Genomic DNA, 24,870 nt, shown 5'->3' with positions numbered 1-24,870 from the left:
GTCGCTAATGTGTCCTTAAGTCACTGTCCTGGCCCACCTCTGTCTGTCTGTCTGTCTGTCTGTCTGTCTGTCTGTCTGTCTGTCTGTCGGTCGGTCAATTTCTCTTGAAACAAGATAGCGGGCTCTGTAAGAAGCAAAGCCCCTCCAAAAATACGTTGAACTCGTAAGTGTTCCTCTCCACGGAAGTCTTTAGTAAAAGGCGAAAGGCTTGTGCGTAATGAAGAGAAACCAGAATCGTGTGGAAGTCAGAGGCGGGGGCCCGAGACACACTCTGTGCACTCTAGGCCGGGTACCCGCGGGTGCTCCCGGAACCCACTCTTCCAAGTTTTCGAGGGCTGCTGTGGATAAAAAGAACGACACAGAGACACACACAGAGGCACAGACAGAGAGAGAAACACACACACACACACACCACACACACACACACACACACACACACACACACACACACACACACACAATCCTGGCCCAATTTTTTTTTTTTTTTTTTTTTTTTTTAACAAAAATGGCGGGAAACGGGGACCACATTGAAGAGCGCTTTTTCGCCTTTCTTCAGTTTGAATGTTTCTTTCCTTCTTCTGCTAGCTAGCTAGCTAGCTTTTCTTCTGCTAGCTAGCGAAGCTGTTTACATAGCAATTTTCCTTGACAACGGCAGAAAAGTGTTGCACCGTTCCCGGAGGTACTGCAATACCGGGTCGATGCGTGGAGCGGACGGAGCAAGCCCCATTTCCGACTCCCTGTTCGAAAAATCCATTTAATATGTAGTCCCCCGATGGGGGACGTATCAGATATTAAACTGATAAGAACAGATACTACACTTGATCTGAGCCAAAAGGCCGAGAAGCGATAACCCACAAATGGAACCCTGCAACCGCCTTGGGCCCCCGGGGTCTCAACAGACCTCGGCGGGTTGGCAAAAACCCGGCGGTTCCTTCCTCCCTCCTCAGTCACTCACTCACGTGTTTTTGGAAAAAGTCGCTAATGTGTCCTTAAGTCACTGTCCTGTCCTGGTCTGTCTGTCTGTCTGTCTGTCTGTCTGTCTGTCTGTCTGTCTGTCGGTCGGTCAATTTCTCTTGAAACAAGATAGCGGGCTCTGTAAGAAGCAAAGCCCCTCCAAAATACGTTGAACTCGTAAGTGTTCCTCTCCACGGAAGTCTTTAGTAAAAGGCGAAAGGCTTGTGCGTAATAATGAAAGAGAAACCAGAATCGTGTGGAAGTCAGAGGCGGGGGCCCGAGACACACTCTGTGCACTCTAGGCCGGGTACCCAAGGGTGCTCCCCCGGAACCCACTCTTCCAAGTTTTCGAGGGCTGCTGTGTCAAAAAGAAAAAGAGACACAGAGGCACACAGAGACACACACCAGGCACAGACAGAGACAAAAGGTTTGAGATCCCCCACACACACACACACACACACACACACACACACACACACAATCCTGGCCCAATTTTTTTTTTTTTTTTTTTTTTTTTTTTTTAACAAAAATGGCGGGAAACGGGGACCACATTGAAGAGCGCTTCGCCTTTCTTCAGTTTGAATGTTTCTCTTCCTTCTTCTGCTAGCTAGCTAGCTGCTTTTCTTCTGCTAGCTAGCTAGCTGTTTACATAGCAATTTTCCTTGACAACGGCAGAAAAGTGTTGCACCGTTCCCGGAGGTACTGCAATACCGGGTCGATGCGTGGAGCGGACGGAGCAAGCCCCATTTCCGACTCCCTGTTCGAAAAATCCATTTAATATGTAGTCCCCCGATGGGGGACGTATCAGATATTAAACTGATAAGAACAGATACTACACTTGATCTGAGCCAAAAGGCCGAGAAGCGATAACCCACAAATGGAACCCTGCAACCGCTTTTCTACCCCCGGGGTCTCAACAGACCTCGGCGGGTTGGCAAAAGCCGGCGGTTCCTTCCTCCCTCCCTCAGTCACTCACTCACGTGTTTTTTGGAAAAAGTCGCTAATGTGTCCTTAAGTCACTGTCCTGGGTCTGTCTGTCTGTCTGTCTGTCTGTCTGTCTGTCTGTCTGTCTGTCTGTCTGTCGGTCGGTCAATTTCTCTTGAAACAAGATAGCGGGCTCTGTAAGAAGCAAAGCCCCTCCAAAAATACGTTGAACTCGTAAGTGTTCCTCTCCACGGAAGTCTTTAGTAAAAGGCGAAAGGCTTGTGCGTAATGAAGAGAAACCAGAATCGACCACCCATCATCTATACTGTGTGGAAGTCAGAGGCGGGGGCCCGAGACACACTCTGTGCACTCTAGGCCGGGTACCCGCGGGTGCTCCCGGAACCCACTCTTCCAAGTTTTCGAGGGCTGCTGTGGATAAAAAGAACGACACAGAGACACACACAGAGGCACAGACAGAGAGAGTTAAACCAGTCCACAGACACACACACCCAGGACACACACACACACACACACACACACACACACACACACACACACACACAATCCTGGCCCAATTTTTTTTTTTTTTTTTTTTTTAACAAAAATGGCGGGAAACGGGGGACCACATTGAAGAGCGCTTCGCCTTTCTTCAGTTTGAATGTTTCTTTCCTTCTTCTGCTAGCTAGCTAGCTAGCTTTTCTTCTGCTAGCTAGCTAGGTCTTAGCTATAGCTGCAATTTTCCTTGACAACGGCAGAAAAGTGTTGCACCGTTCCCGGAGGTACTGCAATACCGGGTCGATGCGTGGAGCGGACGGAGCAAGCCCCATTTCCGACTCCCTGTTCGAAAAATCCATTTAATATGTAGTCCCCCGATGGGGGACGTATCAGATATTAAACTGATAAGAACAGATACTACACTTGATCTGAGCCAAAAGGCCGAGAAGCGATAACCCACAAATGGAACCCTGCAACCGCCGGCTCCCGGGGTCTCAACAGACCTCGGCGGGTTGGCAAAAGCCGGCGGTTCCTTCCTCCCTCCCTCATTTCACTCACTCACTCACGTGTTTTTGGAAAAAGTCGCTAATGTGTCCTTAAGTCACTCTGTCTCCTGGCCCTGCCTCTGTCTGTCTGTCTGTCTGTCTGTCGGTCGGTCAATTTCTCTTGAAACAAGATAGCGGGCTCTGTAAGAAGCAAAGCCCCTCCAAAAATACGTTGAACTCGTAAGTGTTCCTCTCCACGGAAGTCTTTAGTAAAGGCGAAAGGCTTGTGCGTAATGAAGAGAAACCAGAATCGTGTGGAAGTCAGAGGCGGGCCCGAGACACACTCTGTGCACTCTAGGCCGGGTAAAACGGGTGCTCCCGAACCCACTCTTCCAAGTTTTCGAGGGCTGGTGGATAAAAAGAACGACACAGAGACAAACAGGGCACAGACAGTGACAGGAACACACTCCCACCAGATGCCATACCCACCCACACACCACACCCCAGGACACACACCACACACACACACACACACACAATCCTGGCCCAATTTTTTTTTTTTTTTTTTTTTTTTTTAACAAAAATGGCGGGAAACGGGGACCACATTGAAGAGCGCTGGCTGCCTTTCTTCAGTTTGAATGTTTCTTTTCCTTCTTCTGCTAGCTAGCTAGCAGCTTTTCTTCTGCTAGCTAGCTAGCTGTTTACATAGCAATTTTCCTTGACAACGGCAGAAAAGTGTTGCACCGTTCCCGGAGGTACTGCAATACCGGGTCGATGCGTGGAGCGGACGGAGCAAGCCCCATTTCCGACTCCCTGTTCGAAAAATCCATTTAATATGTAGTCCCCCGATGGGGGACGTATCAGATATTAAACTGATAAGAACAGATACTACACTTGATCTGAGCCAAAAGGCCGAGAAGCGATAACCCACAAATGGAACCCTGCAACCGCCGGGCCCCCGGGGGTCTCAACAGACCTCGGCGGGTTGGCAAAAGCCGGCGGTTCCTTCCTCCCTCCCTCAGTCACTCACTCACGTGTTTTTTGGAAAAAGTCGCTAATGTGTCCTTAAGTCACTGTCCTGGCCCACCTCTGTCTGTCTGTCTGTCTGTCTGTCTGTCTGTCTGTCTGTCTGTCGGTCGGTCAATTTCTCTTGAAACAAGATAGCGGGCTCTGTAAGAAGCAAAGCCCCTCCAAAAATACGTTGAACTCGTAAGTGTTCCTCTCCACGGAAGTCTTTAGTAAAAGGCGAAAGGCTTGTGCGTAATGAAGAGAAACCAGAATCGTGTGGAAGTCAGAGGCGGGGGCCCGAGACACACTCTGTGCACTCTAGGCCGGGTACCCGCGGGTGCTCCCGGAACCCACTCTTCCAAGTTTTCGAGGGCTGCTGTGGATAAAAAGAACGACACAGAGACACACACAGAGGCACAGACAGAGAGAGAAACACACACACACACACACCACACACCACACACACACACACACACACACACACACACACACACAATCCTGGCCCAATTTTTTTTTTTTTTTTTTTTTTTTTTAACAAAAATGGCGGGAAACGGGGGACCACATTGAAGAGCGCTTCGCCTTTCTTCAGTTTGAATGTTTCTTTCCTTCTTCTGCTAGCTAGCTAGCTAGCTTTTCTTCTGCTAGCTAGCTAGCTGTTTACATAGCAATTTTCCTTGACAACGGCAGAAAAGTGTTGCACCGTTCCCGGAGGTACTGCAATACCGGGTCGATGCGTGGAGCGGACGGAGCAAGCCCCATTTCCGACTCCCTGTTCGAAAAATCCATTTAATATGTAGTCCCCCGATGGGGGACGTATCAGATATTAAACTGATAAGAACAGATACTACACTTGATCTGAGCCAAAAGGCCGAGAAGCGATAACCCACAAATGGAACCCTGCAACCGCCGGGCCCCCGGGGGTCTCAACAGACCTCGGCGGGTTGGCAAAAGCCGGCGGTTCCTTCCTCCCTCCCTCAGTCACTCACTCACGTGTTTTTTGGAAAAAGTCGCTAATGTGTCCTTAAGTCACTGTCCTGGCCCACCTCTGTCTGTCTGTCTGTCTGTCTGTCTGTCTGTCTGTCTGTCTGTCTGTCTGTCTGTCTGTCTGTCTGTCTGTCGGTCGGTCAATTTCTCTTGAAACAAGATAGCGGGCTCTGTAAGAAGCAAAGCCCCTCCAAAAATACGTTGAACTCGTAAGTGTTCCTCTCCACGGAAGTCTTTAGTAAAAGGCGAAAGGCTTGTGCGTAATGAAGAGAAACCAGAATCGTGTGGAAGTCAGAGGCGGGGGCCCGAGACACACTCTGTGCACTCTAGGCCGGGTACCCGCGGGTGCTCCCGGAACCCACTCTTCCAAGTTTTCGAGGGCTGCTGTGGATAAAAAGAACGACACAGAGACACACACAGAGGCACAGACAGAGAGAGAAACACACACACACACACACCACACACCACACACACACACACACACACACACACACACAATCCTGGCCCAATTTTTTTTTTTTTTTTTTTTTTTTTTAACAAAAATGGCGGGAAACGGGGGACCACATTGAAGAGCGCTTCGCCTTTCTTCAGTTTGAATGTTTCTTTCCTTCTTCTGCTAGCTAGCTAGCTAGCTTTTCTTCTGCTAGCTAGCTAGCTAGCTAGCTTTTCTTCTGCTAGCTAGCTAGCTGTTTACATAGCAATTTTCCTTGACAACGGCAGAAAAGTGTTGCACCGTTCCCGGAGGTACTGCAATACCGGGTCGATGCGTGGAGCGGACGGAGCAAGCCCCATTTCCGACTCCCTGTTCGAAAAATCCATTTAATATGTAGTCCCCCGATGGGGGACGTATCAGATATTAAACTGATAAGAACAGATACTACACTTGATCTGAGCCAAAAGGCCGAGAAGCGATAACCCACAAATGGAACCCTGCAACCGCCGGGCCCCCGGGGGTCTCAACAGACCTCGGCGGGTTGGCAAAAGCCGGCGGTTCCTTCCTCCCTCCCTCCCTCCCTCAGTCACTCACTCACTCACTCACGTGTTTTTTGGAAAAAGTCGCTAATGTGTCCTTAAGTCACTGTCCTGGCCCACCTCTGTCTGTCTGTCTGTCGGTCGGTCAATTTCTCTTGAAACAAGATAGCGGGCTCTGTAAGAAGCAAAGCCCCTCCAAAAATACGTTGAACTCGTAAGTGTTCCTCTCCACGGAAGTCTTTAGTAAAAGGCGAAAGGCTTGTGCGTAATGAAGAGAAACCAGAATCGTGTGGAAGTCAGAGGCGGGGGCCCGAGACACACTCTGTGCACTCTAGGCCGGGTACCCTTCTGGGTGCTCCCGGAACCCACTCTTCCAAGTTTTCGAGGGCTGCTGTGGATAAAAAGAACGACACAGAGACACACACAGAGGCACAGACAGAGAGAAACACACACACACACACACACACACACACACACACACACACACACACACACAACACACAATCCTGGCCCAATTTTTTTTTTTTTTTTTTTTTTTTTAACAAAAATGGCGGAAACGGGGACCACATTGAAGAGCGCTTCGCCTTTCTTCAGTTTGAATGTTTCTTTCCTTCTTCTGCTAGCTTCTAGCTAGCTAGCTTTTCTTCTGCTAGCTAGCTAGCTGTTTACATAGCAATTTTCCTTGACAACGGCAGAAAAGTGTTGCACCGTTCCCGGAGGTACTGCAATACCGGGTCGATGCGTGGAGCGGACGGAGCAAGCCCCATTTCCGACTCCCTGTTCGAAAAATCCATTTAATATGTAGTCCCCCGATGGGGGACGTATCAGATATTAAACTGATAAGAACAGATACTACACTTGATCTGAGCCAAAAGGCCGAGAAGCGATAACCCACAAATGGAACCCTGCAACCGCCGGGCCCCGGGGTCTCAACAGACCTCGGCGGGTTGGCAAAAGCCGGCGGTTCCTTCCTCCCTCCTCCCTCCCTCAGTCACAGTCACTCACTCACTGTGTTTTTGGAAAAAGTCGCTAATGTGTCCTTAAGTCACTGTCCTGGCTGTCTGTCACCTCTGTCTGTCTGTCTGTCTGTCTGTCTGTCTGTCTGTCGGTCGGTCAATTTCTCTTGAAACAAGATAGCGGGCTCTGTAAGAAGCAAAGCCCCTCCAAAAATACGTTGAACTCGTAAGTGTTCCTCTCCACGGAAGTCTTTAGTAAAAGGCGAAAGGCTTGTGCGTAATGAAGAGAAACCAGAATCGTGTGGAAGTCAGAGGCGGGGGCCCGAGACACACTCTGTGCACTCTAGGCCGGGTACCGCGGGTGCTCCCGGAACCCACTCTTCCAAGTTTTCGAGGGCTGCTGTGGATAAAAGAACGACACAGAGACACACACAGAGGCACAGACAGAGAGAACACACACACACACACACACACACACACACACACACACACACACACAATCCTGGCCCAGCTTCTTTTTTTTTTTTTTTTTTTTTTTTTTTTTAACAAAAATGGCGGGAAACGGGGACCACATTGAAGAGCGCTTCGCCTTTCTTCAGTTTGAATGTTTCTTTCCTTCTTCTGCTAGCTAGCTAGCTAGCTTTTCTTCTGCTAGCTAGCTAGCTGTTTAGCATAGCAATTTTCCTTGACAACGGCAGAAAAGTGTTGCACCGTTCCGGAGGTACTGCAATACCGGGTCGATGCGTGGAGCGGACGGAGCAAGCCCCATTTCCGACTCCCTGTTCGAAAAATCCATTTAATATGTAGTCCCCCGATGGGGGACGTATCAGATATTAAACTGATAAGAACAGATACTACACTTGATCTGAGCCAAAAGGCCGAGAAGCGATAACCCACAAATGGAACCCTGCAACCGCCGGGCCCCCGGGGGTCTCAACAGACCTCGGCGGGTTGGCAAAAGCCGGCGGTTCCTTCCTCCCTCCTTCAGTCACTCACTCACGTGTTTTTTGGAAAAAGTCGCTAATGTGTCCTTAAGTCACTGTCCTGGCCCACCTCTGTCTGTCTGTCTGTCGGTCGGTCAATTTCTCTTGAAACAAGATAGCGGGCTCTGTAAGAAGCAAAGCCCCTCCAAAAATACGTTGAACTCGTAAGTGTTCCTCTCCACGGAAGTCTTTAGTAAAAGGCGAAAGGCTTGTGCGTAATGAAGAGAAACCAGAATCGTGTGGAAGTCAGAGGCGGGGGCCCGAGACACACTCTGTGCACTCTAGGCCGGGTACCCGCGGGTGCTCCCGAACCCACTCTTCCAAGTTTTCGAGGGCTGTGTGGATAAAAAGAACGACACAGAGCGCACACACAGAGGCACAGATACAGAGAGAAACACACACACACACACACACACACACACACACACACACACACACACACACACACACACACACACACACACACACACACACACACCACACACACACAATCATGCTGCTCTTGACATAAACTCACAGGAAGAGTAGCTGCTGCCTTGGCAGGAACTAATGGGGATCCATAATAAACCCCAGGAAGAGTAGCTGCTGCCTTGGCAGGAACTAATGGGGATCCATAATAAACCCCAGGAAGAGTAGCTGCTGCCTTGGCAGGAACTAATGGGGATCCATAATAAACCCCAGGAAGAGTAGCTGCTGCCTTGGCAGGAACTAATGGGGATCCATAATAAACCCCAGGAAGAGTAGCTGCTGCCTTGACAGGAACTAATGGGGATCCATAATAAACCCCAGGAATAGTAGCTGCTGCCTTGGCAGGAACTAATGGGGATCCATAATAAACCCCAGGAAGAGTAGCTGCTGCCTTGGCAGGAACTAATGGGGATCCATAATAAACCCCGGGAAGAGTAGCTGCTGCCTTGGCAGGAACTAATTGAGATCCATAATAAACCCCAGGAAGAGTAGCTGATGCCTTGGCAGGAACTAATGGGGATCCATAATAAACCCCCAGGAAGAGTAGCTGCTGCCTTGGCAGGAACTAATGGGGATCCATAATAAACCCCAGGAAGAGTAGTTGCTGCCTTGGCAGGAACTAATGGGGATCCATAATAAACCCCAGGAAGAGTAGCTTCTGCCTTGGCAGGAACTAATGGGGATCCATAATAAACCCCAGGAAGAGTAGCTGCTGCCTTGGCAGGAACTAATGGGGATCCATAATAAACCCCAGGAAGAGTAGCTGCTGCCTTGACAGGAACTAATGGGGATCCATAATAAACTCACAGGAAGAGTAGCTGCTGCCTTGGCAGGAACTAATGGGGATCCATAATAAACCCCAGGAAGAGTAGCTGCTTCCTTGGCAGGAACTAATGGGGATCCATAATAAACCCCAGGAAGAGTAGCTGCTGCCTTGACAGGAACTAATGGGGATCCATAATAAACCCCAGGAATAGTAGCTGCTGCCTTGGCAGGAACTAATGGGGATCCATAATAAACCCCAGGAAGAGTAGCTGCTGCCTTGGCAGGAACTAATGGGGATCCATAATAAACCCCGGGAAGAGTAGCTGCTGCCTTGGCAGGAACTAATTGAGATCCATAATAAACCCCAGGAAGAGTAGCTGATGCCTTGGCAGGAACTAATGGGGATCCATAATAAACCCCCAGGAAGAGTAGCTGCTGCCTTGGCAGGAACTAATGGGGATCCATAATAAACCCCAGGAAGAGTAGTTGCTGCCTTGGCAGGAACTAATGGGGATCCATAATAAACCCCAGGAAGAGTAGCTGCTGCCTTGGCAGGAACTAATGGGGATCCATAATAAACCCCAGGAAGAGTAGCTGCTGCCTTGGCAGGAACTAATGGGGATCCATAATAAACCCCAGGAAGAGTAGCTGCTGCCTTGGCAGGAACTAATGGGGATCCATAATAAACCCCAGGAAGAGTAGCTTCTGCCTTGGCAGGAACTAATGGGGATCCATAATAAACCCCAGGAAGAGTAGCTGCTGCCTTGGCAGGAACTAATGGGGATCCATAATAAACCCCAGGAGGAGTAGCTGCTGCCTTGACAGGAACTAATGGGGATCCATAATAAACCCCAGGAAGAGTAGCTGCTGCCTTGGCAGGAACTAATGGGGATCCATAATAAACCCCAGGAAGAGTAGCTTCTGCCTTGGCAGGAACTAATGGGGATCAATAATAAACCCCAGGAAGAGTAGCTGCTGCCTTGGCAGGAACTAATGGGGATCCATAATAAACCCCAGGACGAGTAGCTGCTGCCTTGGCAGGAACTAATGGGATCCATAATAAACCCCAGGAAGAGTAGCTTCTGCCTTGGCAGGAACTAATGGGGATCAATAATAAACCCCAGGAAGAGTAGCTGCTGCCTTGGCAGGAACTAATGGGGATCCATAATAAACCCCAGGAAGAGTAGCTTCTGCCTTGGCAGGAACTAATGGGGATCCATAATAAACCCCAGGAAGAGTAGCTGCTGCCTTGGCAGGAACTAATGGGGATCCATAATAAACCCCAGGAGGAGTAGCTGCTGCCTTGACAGGAACTAATGGGGATCCATAATAAACCCCAGGAAGAGTAGCTGCTGCCTTGGCAGGAACTAATGGGGATCCATAATAAACCCCAGGAAGAGTAGCTTCTGCCTTGGCAGGAACTAATGGGGATCAATAATAAACCCCAGGAAGAGTAGCTGCTGCCTTGGCAGGAACTAATGGGGATCCATAATAAACCCCAGGACGAGTAGCTGCTGCCTTGGCAGGAACTAATGGAGATCCATAATAAACCCCATCCATAATAAATACACATACGAATGGAATGGTTTCTGTTGTGACATGCACTGTCAACTGTGGGAGCTGATATAGACAGGTGTGGTTCTTTCTCAATCATGTCCAATCAGTTGAATCGGCCACAGGTGTATTCCAATCAAGTTCTAGTGACGTCTCAAAAGATGATCAAAGACAATTGGATGCACCTGAGCTCAATTAGGACAGTCGTAGCAAAGGAGTGTGAATAATTGTGTAAATGAGATATTTCTGTATTTCATTTTCAATGCATTTTCCCCCAACAAAAATTCTGAAAACATATTTTGACTTTTGTCATAATGGGGTATTGTGTGAAAATGAATCCGTTTTGAAATCAGGCTGGAACAATTCCAGGGGTATGAAGACTCCCTGAAGGCCCTGTATGGTTTACATTTATGAAACAGGATACTTGATAAACCACCCACATGAAAGAGAAAGATAAGATAGAGAGAGAAAGGAGGCAGAGTGAATGAGAAGACAACAAGTGTATTATTGTCTCTCTGTTTTAATGGCCCAATAGAGATGGAGAAACATTTCATCACTCATCTCTCTCTCTCTCTCTCTCTCTCTCTCTCTCTCTCTCTCTCTCTCTCTCTCTCTCTCTCTCTCTCTCTCTCTCTCTCTCTCTCTCTCTCTCTCTCTCTCTCTCTCTCTCTCTCTCTCTCTCTGTTTTAATGGCCCAATAGAGATGGAGAAACATTTCATCACTCATCTGTCTCTCTCTCTCTCTCTCTCTCTGTTTTAATGGCCCAATAGAGATGGAGAAACATTTCATCACTCATCTGTCTCTCTCTCTCTCTCTCTCTCTCTCTCTCTCTCTCTCTCTCTCTCTCTCTCTCTCTCTCTCTCTCTCTCTCTCTCTCTCTCTCTCTCTCTCTCTCTCTCTCTCTCTCTCTCTCTCTCTCTCTCTCTCTCTCTCTCTCTCTGTCTCTGTCTCTCTCTCTCTCTCTCTCTCTCTCTCTCTCTCTCTCTCTCCCTCACTCTCTCTCTCTATCCCTCACTCTCTCTCTCTATCCCTCACTCTCTCTCTCTATCCCTCACTCTCTCTCTCTATCCCTCACTCTCTCTCTCTCTCTCCCTCACTCTCCCTCTATCCCTCAATACAATACAGTTCCCTCCATCCCCTCCTCCTCCTTCCCTCCCTCCCTCCATCCCTGTCCTCCCTCCCTCCCTCTCCTTTTTCCCTCCCTCCATCCTCCTCCTCCCTCCCTTCTATTTTTCTCCTATTACAACTTAAATTACAACATACTTAGCCACAATTTGTTCTCTCCCGTTCCTCTCTTCCTCTCTACACCTCCTCCTCCTCCTCCTTCCCTCCCTTCCTCTCCTCCATCTTTCTCCGATTACAACTTAAATTACAACATACTTACAAGCCACAATTTCGCTTTCTCTCTCCCAGGCTGACCCCACCCACCTCTCTCTCTCTCTCCCAGGCTGACCCCACCCACCTCTCTTTCTCTCACCCAGGCTGACCACACCCACCTCTCTCTCTCTCTCTCTCCCAGGCTGACCCCACCCACCTCTCTCTCTCTCTCCCAGGCTGACCCCACCCACCTCTCTCTCACCCAGACTGACCCCACCCACCCATCTCTCTCTCTCTCTCCCAGGCTGACCCCACCCACCTCTCTCTCTCTCTCCTAGGCTGACCCCACCCACCCACCTCTCTCTCTCCCAGGCTGACCCCACCCACCTCTCTCTCTCCCAGGCTGACCCCACCCACCTCTCTCTCTCTCCAAGGCTGACCCCACCCACCTCTCTCTCTCTCTCCCAGGCTGACCCCACCCAACCATCTCTCTCTCCCAGGCTGACCCCACCCATCTCTCTCTCTCCCAGGCTGACCCCACCCATCTCTCTCTCTCTCCCAGGCTGACCCCACCCAACCATCTCTCCCTCCCAGGCTGACCCCACCCAACCGTCTCTCTCTCCCAGGCTGACCCCACCCATCTCTCTCTCCCAGGCTGACCCCACCCAATAGAGTTAAAACTGTTAGAACTAGAACTAATATAGTTAGAACTGTTAGAACTAGAACTAATAGAATTAAAACGGTTAGAACTAGAACTAATAGAGTTAAAACTGAACTAGAACTAATAGAGTTCAAACTGTTAGAACTAGAACTAATAGAGTTAAAACTGTTAGAACTAATAGAGTTAAAACTGTTAGAACTAGAACTAATAGAGTTAAAACTGTTAGAACTAGAACTAATAGAGTTAAAACTGTTAGAACTAGAACTAATAGAGTTAAAACTGTTAGAACTAGAACTAATAGAGTTAAACTGTTAGAACTAGAACTAAGAGTTAAAACTGTTAGAACTAACAGTACTAATAGAGTTAAAGCTCTCCCCTCTCCTGCCCCTCTCCCCCCCCAGCCTCACCTCCCTGGGGAGTAACAGTAGTTCTCTCCCTCCCCTCTCCTCTCCTCCCCCAGCCTCACCTCCCTGGGGAGTAACAGTAGTCCTCTCCCTCCCTCTCCTCTCCTCCCCCAGCCTCACCTCCCTGGGGAGTAACAGTAGTTCTCTCCCCTCTCCTCTCTCCCTATCTCCTCCCCCAGCCTCACCTCCCTGGGGAGTAACAGTAGTTCTCTCCCTCTCCTCTCCTCCCCCAGCCTCACCTCCCTGGGGAGTAACAGTAGTTCTCTCCCTCTCCTCTCTCCCTCTCTCCTCCCCCAGCCTCACCTCCCTGGGGAGTAACAGTAGTTCTCTCCCTCCCTTCTCCTCCCCCAGCCTCACCTCCCTGGGGAGTAACAGTAGTCCTCTCCCTCCCTCTCCTCCCCCAGCCTCACCTCCCTGGGGAGTAACAGTAGTTCTCTCCCTCTCCTCTCCTCCCCCAGCCTCACCTCCCTAGGGAGTAACAGTCAGTAGTCCTCTCCCTCCCTCTCCTCCCCCAGCCTCACCTCCCTGGGGAGTAACAGTAGTTCTCTCCCTCCCCTCTCCTCCCCCAGCCTCACCTCCCTGGGGAGTAACAGTAGTCCTCTCCCTCCCCTCTCCTCCCCCAGCCTCACCTCCCTGGGGAGTAACAGTAGTTTTCTCCCTCCCCTCTCCTCTCCTCTCCTCCCCCAGCCTCACCTCCCTGGGGAGTAACAGTAGTTCTCTCCCTCTCCTCTCCTCCCCCAGCCTCACCTCCCTGGGGAGTAACAGTAGTTCTCTCCCTCCCCTCTCCTCCCCCAGCCTCACCTCCCTGGGGAGTAACAGTAGTTCTCTCCCTCTCCTCTCCTCTCCTCCCCCAGCCTCACCTCCCTGGGGAGTAACAGTCAGTAGTCCTCTCCCTCCCCTCTCCTCCCCCAGCCTCACCTCCCTGGGGAGTAACAGTAGTTCTCTCCCTCCCCTCTCCTCCCCCAGCCTCACCTCCCTGGGGAGTAACAGTAGTTCTCTCCCTCCCATCTCCTCCCCCAGCCTCACCTCCCTGGGGAGTAACAGTAGTTCTCTCCTCTCCTCTCTCCCTCCCCTCTCCTTCCCCCGCCTCACCTCCCTGGGGAGTAACAGTAGATCTCTCCCTCCCCTCTCCTCCCCAGCCTCACCTCCCTGGGGAGTAACAGTAGTTCTCTCCCTCCCCTCTCCTCCCCAGCCTCACCTCCCTGGGGAGTAACAGTAGATCTCTCCCTCTCCTCTCCTCCCCCAGCATCACCTCCCTGGGGAGTAACAGTAGATCTCTCCCTCTCCTCTCCTCCCCCAGCCTCACCTCCCTGGGGAGTAACAGTAGTTCTCTCCCTCTCCTCTCCTCCCCCAGCCTCACCTCCCTGGGGAGTAACAGTAGTTCTCTCCCTCCCCTCTCCTCCCCAGCATCACCTCCCTGGGGAGTAACAGTAGATCTCTCCCTCTCCTCTCCTCTCCTCCCCCAGCCTCACCTCCCTGGGGAGTAACAGTAGTTCTCTCCCTCCCTCCCCTCTCCTCCCCCAGCATCAGCTCCCTGGGGAGTAACAGTAGTTCTCTCCCTCCCCCCCTCTCCTCTCCTCCCCCAGCATCACCTCCCTGGGGAGTAACAGTAGTTCTCTCCCTCCCCTCTCCTCCCCCAGCCTCACCTCCCTGGGGAGTAACAGTAGTCCTCTCCTCCCTCTCCTCCCCCAGCCTCACCTCCCTGGGGAGTAACAGTAGTTCTCTCCCTCTCCTCTCCTCCCCCAGCCTCACCTCCCTAGGGAGTAACGGTCAGTAGTCCTCTCCCTCCCCTCTCCTCCCCCAGCCTCACCTCCCTGGGGAGTAACAGTAGTTCTCTCCCTCCCCTCTCCTCCCCAGCATCACCTCCCTGGGGAGTAACAGTAGATCTCTCCCTCTCCTCTCCTCTCCTCCCCCAGCCTCACCTCCCTGGGGAGTAACAGTAGTTCTCTCCCTCCCCTCCCTCTCCTCCCCCAGCATCAGCTCCCTGGGGAGTAACCTCTCTCCCTCCCCTCTCCTCTCCTCCCCCAGCATCACCTCCCTGGGAGTAACAGTAGTTCTCTCCCTCCCCTCTCCTCCCCCAGCCTCACCTCCCTGGGGAGTAACAGTAGTCCTCTCCCTCCCCTCTCCTCCCCCAGCCTCACCTCCCTGGGGAGTAACAGTAGTTCTCTCCCTCTCCTCTCCTCCCCCAGCCTCACCTCCCTAGGGAGTAACGGTCAGTAGTCCTCTCCCTCCCCTCTCCTCCCCCAGCCTCACCTCCCTGGGAGTAACAGTAGTTCTCTCCCTCCCCTCTCCTCCCCCGCCTCACCTCCCTGGGGAGTAACAGTAGATCTCTCCCTCCCCCTTCTCGTATCACCGTCCAACCACATCAAATCTCTCCTCCTCCTCCTCCTCTCTTTCTCCAGCACCAGTACAGAGACACACACACACACACACACACACACACACACACACACACACACACACACACACACACACACACACACACACACACACACACACACACACACACACACACACACACACACACACACCACAGGAGTCTGAGGCCTGTTTTAATAAGCAGTTTATTCATACAGGTTAAATTGATATGGTGATAAACCAGTGAGGAGCAAACGGGAGGCGACACATGGAGACTCAACATGTTATAACTGTTCTCAAGCCTGTTGTTCTATGACATGTTATAACTGTTCTCAAGCCTGTTGTCCTATAACTGTTCTCAAGCCTGTGGTTCTATAACATGTTATAACTGTTCTCAAGCCTGTTGTTCTATAACATGTTATAACTGTTCTCAAGCCTGTTGTTCTATGACATGTTATAACTGTTCTCAAGCCTGTTGTTCTATGACATGTTATAACTGTTCTCAAGCCTGTGGTTCTATAACATGTTATAACTGTTCTCAAGCCTGTTGTTCTATGACATGTTATAACTGTTCTCAAGCCTGTGGTTCTATAACATGTTATAACTGTTCTCAAGCCTGTTGTTCTATGACATGTTATAACTGTTCTCAAGCCTGTTGTCCTATAACTGTTCTCAAGCCTGTTGTCCTATAACTGTTCAAACGGAAGGCGACACATGGAGACTCAACATGTTATAACTGTTCTCAAGCCTGTTGTTCTATGACATGTTATAACTGTTCTCAAGCCTGTTGTCCTATAACTGTTCTCAAGCCTGTGGTTCTATAACATGTTATAACTGTTCTCAAGCCTGTGGTTCTATAACATGTTATAACTGTTCTCAAGCCTGTTGTTCTATGACATGTTATAACTGTTCTCAAGCCTGTTGTCCTATAACATGTTATAACTGTTCTCAAGCCTGTTGTTCTATAACTGTTCTCAAGCCTGTTGTTCTATGACTGTTCTCAAGCCTGGTGTTCTATGCCATGTTATAACTGTTCTCAAGCCTGTTGTTCTATGACTGTTCTCAAGCCTGTGGTTCTATAACATGTTATAACTGTTCTCAAGCCTGTTGTTCTATGACTGTTCTCAAGCCTGTTGTTCTATAACATGTTATAACTGTTCTCAAGCCTGTTGTCCTATAACTGTTCTCAAGCCTGGTGTCCTATAACATGTTATAACTGTTCTCAAGCCTGTTGTTCTATAACATGTTATAACTGTTCTCAAGCCTGTTGTCCTATAACTGTTCAAACGGAAGGCGACACATGGAGACTCAACATGTTATAACTGTTCTCAAGCCTGTTGTTCTATAACATGTTATAACTGTTCTCAAGCCTGTTGTTCTATGACATGTTATAACTGTTCTCAAGCCTGTTGTCCTATAACTGTTCTCAAGCCTGTTGTCCTATAACTGTTCTCAAGCCTGTGGTTCTATAACATGTTATAACTGTTCTCAAGCCTGTTGTCCTATAACTGTTCAAACGGAAGGCGACACATGGAGACTCAACATGTTATAACTGTTCTCAAGCCTGTTGTTCTATAACATGTTATAACTGTTCTCAAGCCTGTTGTTCTATGACATGTTATAACTGTTGTTCTATGACATGTTATAACTGTTCTCAAGCCTGTTGTTCTATGACATGTTATAACTGTTGTTCTATGACATGTTATAACTGTTCTCAAGCCTGTTGTCCTATAACTGTTCAAACGGGAGGCGACACATGGAGACTCAACATGTTATAACTGTTCTCAAGCCTGTTGTTCTATGACATGTTATAACTGTTCTCAAGCCTGTTGTTCTATGACATGTTATAACTGTTCTCAAGCCTGTGGTTCTATAACATGTTATAACTGTTCTCAAGCCTGTTGTTCTATGACATGTTATAACTGTTCTCAAGCCTGTGGTTCTATAACATGTTATAACTGTTCTCAAGCCTGTTGTTCTATGACATGTTATAACTGTTCTCAAGCCTGTTGTCATATAACTGTTCTCAAGCCTGTTGTTCTATAACTGTTCAAACGGAAGGCGACACATGGAGACTCAACATGTTATAACTGTTCTCAAGCCTGTTGTTCTATGACATGTTATAACTGTTCTCAAGCCTGTTGTTCTATAACTGTTCTCAAGACTGTGGTTCTATAACATGTTATAACTGTTCTCAAGCCTGTTGTCCTATAACTGTTCTCAAGCCTGTGGTTCTATAACATGTTATAACTGTTCTCAAGCCTGTGGTTCTATAACATGTTATAACTGTTCTCAAGCCTGTTGTTCTATGACATGTTATAACTGTTCTCAAGCCTGTTGTCCTATAACATGTTATAACTGTTCTCAAGCCTGTTGTTCTATAACTGTTCTCAAGCCTGTTGTTCTATGACTGTTCTCAAGCCTGGTGTTCTATGCCATGTTATAACTGTTCTCAAGCCTGTTGTTCTATGACTGTTCTCAAGCCTGTGGTTCTATAACATGTTATAACTGTTCTCAAGCCTGTTGTTCTATGACTGTTCTCAAGCCTGTTGTTCTATAACATGTTATAACTGTTCTCAAGCCTGTTGTCCTATAACTGTTCTCAAGCCTGGTGTCCTATAACATGTTATAACTGTTCTCAAGCCTGTTGTTCTATAACATGTTATAACTGTTCTCAAGCCTGTTGTCCTATAACTGTTCAAACGGAAGGCGACACATGGAGACTCAACATGTTATAACTGTTCTCAAGCCTGTTGTTCTATAACATGTTATAACTGTTCTCAAGCCTGTTGTTCTATGACATGTTATAACTGTTCTCAAGCCTGTTGTCCTATAACTGTTCTCAAGCCTGTTGTCCTATAACTGTTCTCAAGCCTGTGGTTCTATAACATGTTATAACTGTTCTCAAGCCTGTTGTCCTATAACTGTTCAAACGGAAGGCGACACATGGAGACTCAACATGTTATAACTGTTCTCAAGCCTGTTGTTCTATAACATGTTATAACTGTTCTCAAGCCTGTTGTTCTATGACATGTTATAACTGTTGTTCTATGACATGTTATAACTGTTCTCAAGCCTGTTGTTCTATGACATGTTATAACTGTTGTTCTATGACATGTTATAACTGTTCTCAAGCCTGTTGTCCTATAACTGTTCAAACGGGAGGCGACACATGGAGACTCAACATGTTATAACTGTTCTCAAGCCTGTTGTTCTATAACATGTTATAACTGTTCTCAAGCCTGTTGTTCTATGACATGTTATAACTGTTCTCAAGCCTGTTGTCCTATGACATGTTATAACTGTTGTTCTATGACATGTTATAACTGTTCTCAAGCCTGTTGTTCTATGACATGTTATAACTGTTCTCAAGCCTGTTGTTCTATAACTGTTCATGTTATAACTGTTGTTCTATGACATGTTATAAGCCTGTTCTATGACATGTTAGCCTGTTGTTCTATGACATGTTATAACTGTTTCAAGCCTGTTGTTCAAGCCTGTTGTTCTATGACATGTTATAACTGTTCTCAAGCCTGTTGTTCTATGACATGTTTAATAAGCCTGTTGTTCTATAACATGTTATAACTGTTGTTCTATAACATGTTATAATGACATGTATAACTGTTCTCAAGCCTGTTGTTCTATAACATGTTATATAACTGTTGTTCTATGACATGTTATAACTGTTGTTCTATGACATGTTATAACTGTTCTCAAGCCTGTTGTTCTATAACATTTTATAACTGTTCTCAAGCCTGTTGTTCTATGACATGTTATAACTGTTCTCAAGCCTGTTGTTCTATGACATGTTATAACATGTTCTATAACTGTTCTCAAGCCTGTTGTTCTATAACATGTTATAACTGTTCTCAAGCCTGTTGTTCTATGACATGTTATAACTGTTGTTCTATGACATGTTATAACTGTTCTCAAGCCTGTTGTTCTATGACATGTTATAAAGCCTGTTGTTCTATAACATGTTATAATCAAGCCTGTTGTTCTATGACATGTTATAACTGTTGTTCTATGACATGTTATAACTGTTGTTCTATGACATGTTATAACTGTTCTCAAGCCTGTTGTTCTATAACATGTTATAACTGTTGTTCTATAACTGTTCTCAAGCCTGTTGTTCTATAACATGTTATAACTGTTGTTCTATGACATGTTATAACATGTCCTATAACATGCTATAACTGTTCTCAAGCCTGTTGTTCTATGACATGTTATAACTGTTCTCAAGCCTGTTGTTCTATGACATGTTATAACTGTTGTTCTATGACATGTTATAACTGTTCTCAAGCCTGTTGTTCTATAACATGTTATAACTGTTCTATGACATGTTATAACTGTTGTTCTATAACATGTTATAACTGTTCTCAAGCCTGTTGTTCTATAACATTTTATAACTGTTCTCAAGCCTGTTGTAACATCTCAAGCCTGTTGTTCTATGACATGTTATAACTGTTCTCAAGCCTGTTGTTCTATGACATGTTATAACTGTTGTTCTATGACATGTTATAACTGTTGTTCTATGACATGTTATAACTGTTCTCAAGCCTGTTGTTCTATAACATTTTATAACTGTTCTCAAGCCTGTTGTTCTATAACATGTTATAACTGTTCTCAAGCCTGTTGTTCTATTGTTCTCAAGCCTGTTGTTCTATAACATGTTATAACTGTTCTCAAGCCTGTTGTTCTATAACATGTTATAACTGTTCTCAAGCCTGTTGTTCTATAACATGTTATAACTGTTCTCAAGCCTGTTGTTCTATAACTGTTCTCAAGCCTGTTGTTCTATAACATGTTATAACTGTTCTCAAGCCTGATGTCTATGACATGTTATAACTGTTCTCAAGCCTGTTGTTCTAACTGTTCTCAAGCCTGGTGTTCTATAACATGTTAGGACTGTTGCTCTATAACATGTTATAACTGTTCTCAAGCCTGGTGTTCTATAACATGTTATAACTGTTCTCAAGCCTGTTGTTCTATGACATGTTATAACTGTTCTCAAGCCTGTTGTTCTATGACATGTTATAACTGTTCTCAAGCCTGTTGTTCTATAACATGTTATAACTGTTCTCAAGCCTGTTGTTCTATAACATGTTATAACTGTTGTTCTATAACATGTTATAACTGTTCTCAAGCCTGGTGTTCTATGACATGTTATAACTGTTCTCAAGCCTGGTGTTCTATAACATGTTAGGACTGTTGTTCTATAACATGTTATAACTGTTCTCAAGCCTGGTGTTCTATAACATGTTATAACTGTTCTCAAGCCTGTTGTTCTATAACATGTTATAACTGTTCTCAAGCCTGTTGTTCTATGACATGTTATAACTGTTCTCAAGCCTGTTGTTCTATGACATGTTATAACTGTTCTCAAGCCTGTTGTTCTATAACATGTTATAACTGTTCTCAAGACTGTTGTTCTATAACATGTTATAACTGTTGTTCTATAACATGCTATAACTGTTCTCAAGCCTGGTGTTCTATGACATGTTATAACTGTTCTCAAGCCTGTTGTTCTAACTGTTCTCAAGCCTGGTGTTCTATAACATGTTAGGACTGTTGTTCTATAACATGTTATCACTGTTCTCAAGCCTGGTGTTCTATAACTGTTCTCAAGCCTGGTGTTCTATAACATGTTATAACTGTTCTCAAGCCTGTTGTTCTATAACATGTTATAACTGTTCTCAAGCCTGTTGTTCTATAACATGTTATAACTGTTCTCAAGCCTGGTGTTCAATAACATGTTATAACTGTTCTCAAGCCTGTTGTTCTATGACATGTTATAACTGTTCTCAAGCCTGTTGTTCTATAACATGTTATAACTGTTCTCAAGCCTGTTGTTCTATAACATGTTATAACTGTTCTCAAGTCTGTTGTTCTATAACATGTTATAACTGTTCTCAAGCCTGTTGTTCTATAACATGTTATAACTGTTCTCAAGCCTGTTGTTCTATAACATGTTATAACTGTTCTCAAGCCTGATGTTATTACTGGTCTAACTGTTATAAAGCTTTTGTGTCTGTCTCAGACATGGGTTGTGTTCTAAATGGAATCCTATGCTGTGTTCTAAATGGAACCCTATGCTGTGTTCTAAATGGAATCCTGTGCTGTGTTCTAAATGGAACCCTATGCTGTGTTCTAAATGGAACCCTATGATGTGTTCTAAATGGAACCCTATTTTCTGTTCTAAGTGGAACCCTATGATGTGTTCTAAATGGAACCCTATGCTGTGTTCTAAATGGAACCCTATTCTCTGTTCTAAGTGGAACCCTATGATGTGTTCTAAATGGAACCCTATTCTGTGTTCTAAATGGAACCATATTCTGTGTTCTAAATGGAAAACTATTCTGTGTTCTAAATGGAAAACTATTCCCTATATTATGCACTACCAGGGTCTAGAGGGGGCGTACTCAAAGTACTGTACTACGTAGGGAATAGGGTGCAGTTTGGGAAACAGGCTTGGTGCTATATCTGTGAGGAGGGACTGTGTGACAATATAAAACGTGAATATAATATACTGATACATGTGTGATTCCTCTCTAAAAGGACGCTATCGAGGAGGGGAGGACTGTCTTCCGTTTGCCTACTTAGAGAGGAAGGTTTTTTTTCCCCAAACCAGAAAAGGCCTTAAGAGTCAGTAAGGAAGGCAACAGAAATCTTTGAAAGTATAAAAACATTCTCTCATCTCCTCCTGTCCTCTCATCTCCTCCTCTCCTCTCCTCCTCTCCTCTCCTCCTCTCATCTCCTCCTCTCCTCTCCTCTTCTCCTCTCCTCATTCATCCCTCCTTCCACTGAAACAGCATTCTGTAGTTTCAGGAAAACAGGAAGTGACAAGGCAACTTGTTCTGGGTGAAAGGTCACTAAGTGGTTTAGACCAGACTAGTAGATTATGATAGATGGAGATGAGTTGAACTCAGAGAAACCAGTAGATTATGATAGATATGAACAGGTGTAGATATGAACAGGTGTATACAGGTGTAGATATGAACAGGTGTATACAGGTGTAGATATGAACAGGTGTAGATATGAACAGGTGTAGATATGAACAGGTGTATACAGGTGTAGATATGAACAGGTGTAGATATGAACAGGTGTAGATATGAACAGGTGTAGATATGAACAGGTGTAGATATGAACAGGTGTATACAGGTGTATACAGGTGTAGATATGAACAGGTGTATACAGGTGTAGATATGAACAGGTGTGTACAGGTGTAGATATGAACAGGTGTACAGATATGAACAGGTGTATACAGGTGTAGATATGAACAGGTGTAGATATGAACAGGTGTATACAGGTGTAGATATGAACAGGTGTATATATGAACAGGTGTATACAGGTGTATGAACAGGTGTATACAGGTGTAGATATGAACAGGTGTATACAGGTGTAGATATGAACATGTGTATACAGGTGTAGATATGAACAGGTGTATACAGGTGTAGATATAAACAGGTGTATACAGGTGTAGATATGAACAGGTGTATACAGGTGTAGATGTGAACAGGTGTATACAGGTGTATACAGGTGTAGATATGAACAGGTGTATACAGGTGTAGATATGAACAGGTGTATACAGGTGTATACAGGTGTAGATATGAACAGGTGTATACAGGTGTAGATATGAACAGGTGTATCCAGGTGTATACAGGTGTAGATATGAACAGGTGTAGATATGAACAGGTGTATACAGGTGTATACAGGTGTAGATATGAACAGGTGTATACAGGTGTATACATGTGTAGATATGAACAGGTGTAGATATGAACAGGTGTATACAGGTGTATACAGGTGTAGATATGAACAGGTGTATACAGGTGTATACAGGTGTAGATATGAACAGGTGTATACAGGTGTAGATATGAACAGGTGTAGATATGAACAGGTGTATACAGGTGTAGATATGAACAGGTGTATACAGGTGTAGATATGAACAGGTGTAGATATGAACAGGTGTGTACAGGTGTAGATATGAACAGGTGTAGATATGAACAGGTGTAGATATGAACAGGTGTATACAGGTGTAGATATGAACAGGTGTATACAGGTGTGTGTAGGTTGTGTCAACAGGTGCCTCTACAGGTGTGTGTAGGTTGTGTCTACAGGTGTCTCTACAGGTGTGTGTAGGTTGTGTCTACAGGTGTCTCTACAGGTGTGTGTAGGTTGTGTCTACAGGTGTCTCTACAGGTGTGTGTAGGTTGTGTCTACAGGTGTCTCTACAGGTGTGTGTAGGTTGTGTCTACAGGTGTCTCTACAGGTGTGTGTAGGTTGTGTCTACAGGTGTCTCTACAGGTGTGTGTAGGTTGTGTCTACAGGTGTCTCTACAGGTGTGTGTAGGTTGTGTCTATAGGTGTCTCTACAGGTGTGTGTAGGTTGTGTCTACAGGTGTCTCTACAGGTGTGTGTAGGTTGTGTCTACAGGTGTCTCTACAGGTGTGTGTAGGTTGTGTCTACAGGTGCCTCTACGGGTGTGTGTAGGTTGTGTCTACAGGTGCCTCTACAGGTGTGTGTAGGTTGTGTCTACAGGTGCCTCTACAGGTGTGTGTCGGTTGTGTCTACAGGTGTGTCTGCAGGTGTCCCAGGTCATGCTGGAGGTACAGGTACAGACAGGAAGGGTCACCAGGTCAGAGGGTAGAGGTCACTCCAACCTGATTATTTTCTCTCTCTCTCTCTCTCTCTGTGTTGAGGTGATCACCGTAGTTGAACACGACTGGTAGACAGTTCTGTGTTGAGGTGATCACCGACTGGTAGACAGTTCTGTGTTGAGGTGATCACCGGCTGGTAGACAGTTCTGTGTTGAGGTGATCACCGACTGGTAGACAGTTCTGTGTTGAGGTGATCACCGACTGGTAGACAGTTCTGTGTTGAGGTGATCACCGAGTAGTGATTTTCACGATTAGCAAAATGTGCAGCGTTGTTTTTTTCCCCATAGTTACTGGGGTGTGCGGTCCTGGTCACGATGTTAGTTTAGTTTCTGTGGTTACTCTGTGGTCCCTTCTGTTTGAGGGTGTCGATGAGGGACAGCACTCCTCTCTTCACACCGCCGCTGCCCAGGGAGGAGGAGCCACGGCCACAGGAGGGGAGGGGTCTCTGGGAGGGGGGGTGAGCCAACAGGCACTTCTGATACCTTAACTAGAGGAGAGGGAGATGGGTGGGGAGAGAGAGAGAGAGAGAGAGAGAGAGAGAGAGAGAGAGAGAGAGAGAGAGAGAGAGAGAGAGAGAGAGAGAGAGAGAGAGAGAGAGAGAGAGAGAGAGAGACAGAGAGAGAGAGAGAGAGAGAGAGAGAGAGAGAGAGAGAGAGAGAGAGAGAGAGAGAGACAGAGAGAGAGAGAGAGAGAGAGAGAGAGAGAGAGAGAGAGAGAGAGAGAGAGACAGAGAGAGAGACAGAGAGAGAGACAGAGAGAGAGACAGAGAGAGAGAGAGACAGAGAGAGAGAGAGACAGAGAGAGAGACAGAGAGAGAGAGAGAGAGACAGAGAGAGACAGAGAGAGAGAGAGAGACAGAGAGAGACAGAGAGAGAGAGAGAGAGACAGAGAGAGAGAGAGAGAGAGAGAGAGACAGAGAGAGAGA

General features: G+C 46.6%; 1 protein-coding gene and 17 non-coding genes across 18 annotated transcripts in view; all 18 read right to left on the bottom strand.

The window, feature by feature from the left end:
- Positions 1-120: 120 nt before the first annotated feature.
- LOC124024777 lies at positions 121-237 on the bottom strand. Its single transcript, XR_006837077.1, has one exon. It is a non-coding gene; the product is annotated as a U5 spliceosomal RNA (small nuclear RNA).
- A 420-nt stretch (positions 238-657) lies between these two features.
- LOC124024760 lies at positions 658-848 on the bottom strand. The gene has a single exon (XR_006837060.1). It is a non-coding gene; the product is annotated as a U2 spliceosomal RNA (small nuclear RNA).
- A 241-nt stretch (positions 849-1,089) lies between these two features.
- LOC124024786 lies at positions 1,090-1,209 on the bottom strand. The gene has a single exon (XR_006837085.1). It is a non-coding gene; the product is annotated as a U5 spliceosomal RNA (small nuclear RNA).
- Positions 1,210-1,631: 422 nt separating this feature from the next.
- On the bottom strand, positions 1,632-1,822 carry LOC124024759. The gene has a single exon (XR_006837059.1). It is a non-coding gene; the product is annotated as a U2 spliceosomal RNA (small nuclear RNA).
- A 247-nt stretch (positions 1,823-2,069) lies between these two features.
- LOC124024776 lies at positions 2,070-2,186 on the bottom strand. Its single transcript, XR_006837076.1, has one exon. It is a non-coding gene; the product is annotated as a U5 spliceosomal RNA (small nuclear RNA).
- Positions 2,187-2,635: 449 nt separating this feature from the next.
- Positions 2,636-2,826, bottom strand: LOC124024790. The gene has a single exon (XR_006837089.1). It is a non-coding gene; the product is annotated as a U2 spliceosomal RNA (small nuclear RNA).
- A 229-nt stretch (positions 2,827-3,055) lies between these two features.
- On the bottom strand, positions 3,056-3,171 carry LOC124024784. The gene has a single exon (XR_006837083.1). It is a non-coding gene; the product is annotated as a U5 spliceosomal RNA (small nuclear RNA).
- Positions 3,172-3,591: 420 nt separating this feature from the next.
- Positions 3,592-3,782, bottom strand: LOC124024789. Its single transcript, XR_006837088.1, has one exon. It is a non-coding gene; the product is annotated as a U2 spliceosomal RNA (small nuclear RNA).
- Positions 3,783-4,024: 242 nt separating this feature from the next.
- Positions 4,025-4,141, bottom strand: LOC124024775. Its single transcript, XR_006837075.1, has one exon. It is a non-coding gene; the product is annotated as a U5 spliceosomal RNA (small nuclear RNA).
- Positions 4,142-4,555: 414 nt separating this feature from the next.
- On the bottom strand, positions 4,556-4,746 carry LOC124024781. Its single transcript, XR_006837080.1, has one exon. It is a non-coding gene; the product is annotated as a U2 spliceosomal RNA (small nuclear RNA).
- Positions 4,747-5,016: 270 nt separating this feature from the next.
- LOC124024774 lies at positions 5,017-5,133 on the bottom strand. Its single transcript, XR_006837074.1, has one exon. It is a non-coding gene; the product is annotated as a U5 spliceosomal RNA (small nuclear RNA).
- Positions 5,134-5,572: 439 nt separating this feature from the next.
- Positions 5,573-5,763, bottom strand: LOC124024769. Its single transcript, XR_006837069.1, has one exon. It is a non-coding gene; the product is annotated as a U2 spliceosomal RNA (small nuclear RNA).
- Positions 5,764-5,993: 230 nt separating this feature from the next.
- On the bottom strand, positions 5,994-6,110 carry LOC124024773. The gene has a single exon (XR_006837073.1). It is a non-coding gene; the product is annotated as a U5 spliceosomal RNA (small nuclear RNA).
- Positions 6,111-6,519: 409 nt separating this feature from the next.
- LOC124024758 lies at positions 6,520-6,710 on the bottom strand. The gene has a single exon (XR_006837058.1). It is a non-coding gene; the product is annotated as a U2 spliceosomal RNA (small nuclear RNA).
- Positions 6,711-6,961: 251 nt separating this feature from the next.
- Positions 6,962-7,078, bottom strand: LOC124024772. The gene has a single exon (XR_006837072.1). It is a non-coding gene; the product is annotated as a U5 spliceosomal RNA (small nuclear RNA).
- Positions 7,079-7,478: 400 nt separating this feature from the next.
- On the bottom strand, positions 7,479-7,668 carry LOC124024765. Its single transcript, XR_006837065.1, has one exon. It is a non-coding gene; the product is annotated as a U2 spliceosomal RNA (small nuclear RNA).
- A 214-nt stretch (positions 7,669-7,882) lies between these two features.
- LOC124024771 lies at positions 7,883-7,999 on the bottom strand. Its single transcript, XR_006837071.1, has one exon. It is a non-coding gene; the product is annotated as a U5 spliceosomal RNA (small nuclear RNA).
- Positions 8,000-23,672: 15,673 nt separating this feature from the next.
- LOC124024756 (amyloid beta precursor protein binding family B member 2-like) overlaps positions 23,673-24,870 on the bottom strand; it is a 41,797-nt gene continuing 40,599 nt past the window's right edge. Inside the window, 1 exon segment of the mRNA XM_046338538.1 lies at positions 23,673-24,432. Coding sequence (XP_046194494.1) covers positions 24,268-24,432 — 165 coding nt within the window. The 3' untranslated portion in view covers positions 23,673-24,267.

This window comes from Oncorhynchus gorbuscha, unplaced genomic scaffold, assembly GCF_021184085.1.
Source record: "Oncorhynchus gorbuscha isolate QuinsamMale2020 ecotype Even-year unplaced genomic scaffold, OgorEven_v1.0 Un_scaffold_1995, whole genome shotgun sequence".
NCBI lineage: Eukaryota > Metazoa > Chordata > Actinopteri > Salmoniformes > Salmonidae > Oncorhynchus > Oncorhynchus gorbuscha.
This window is presented reverse-complemented; position numbering and strand designations above follow the sequence as displayed.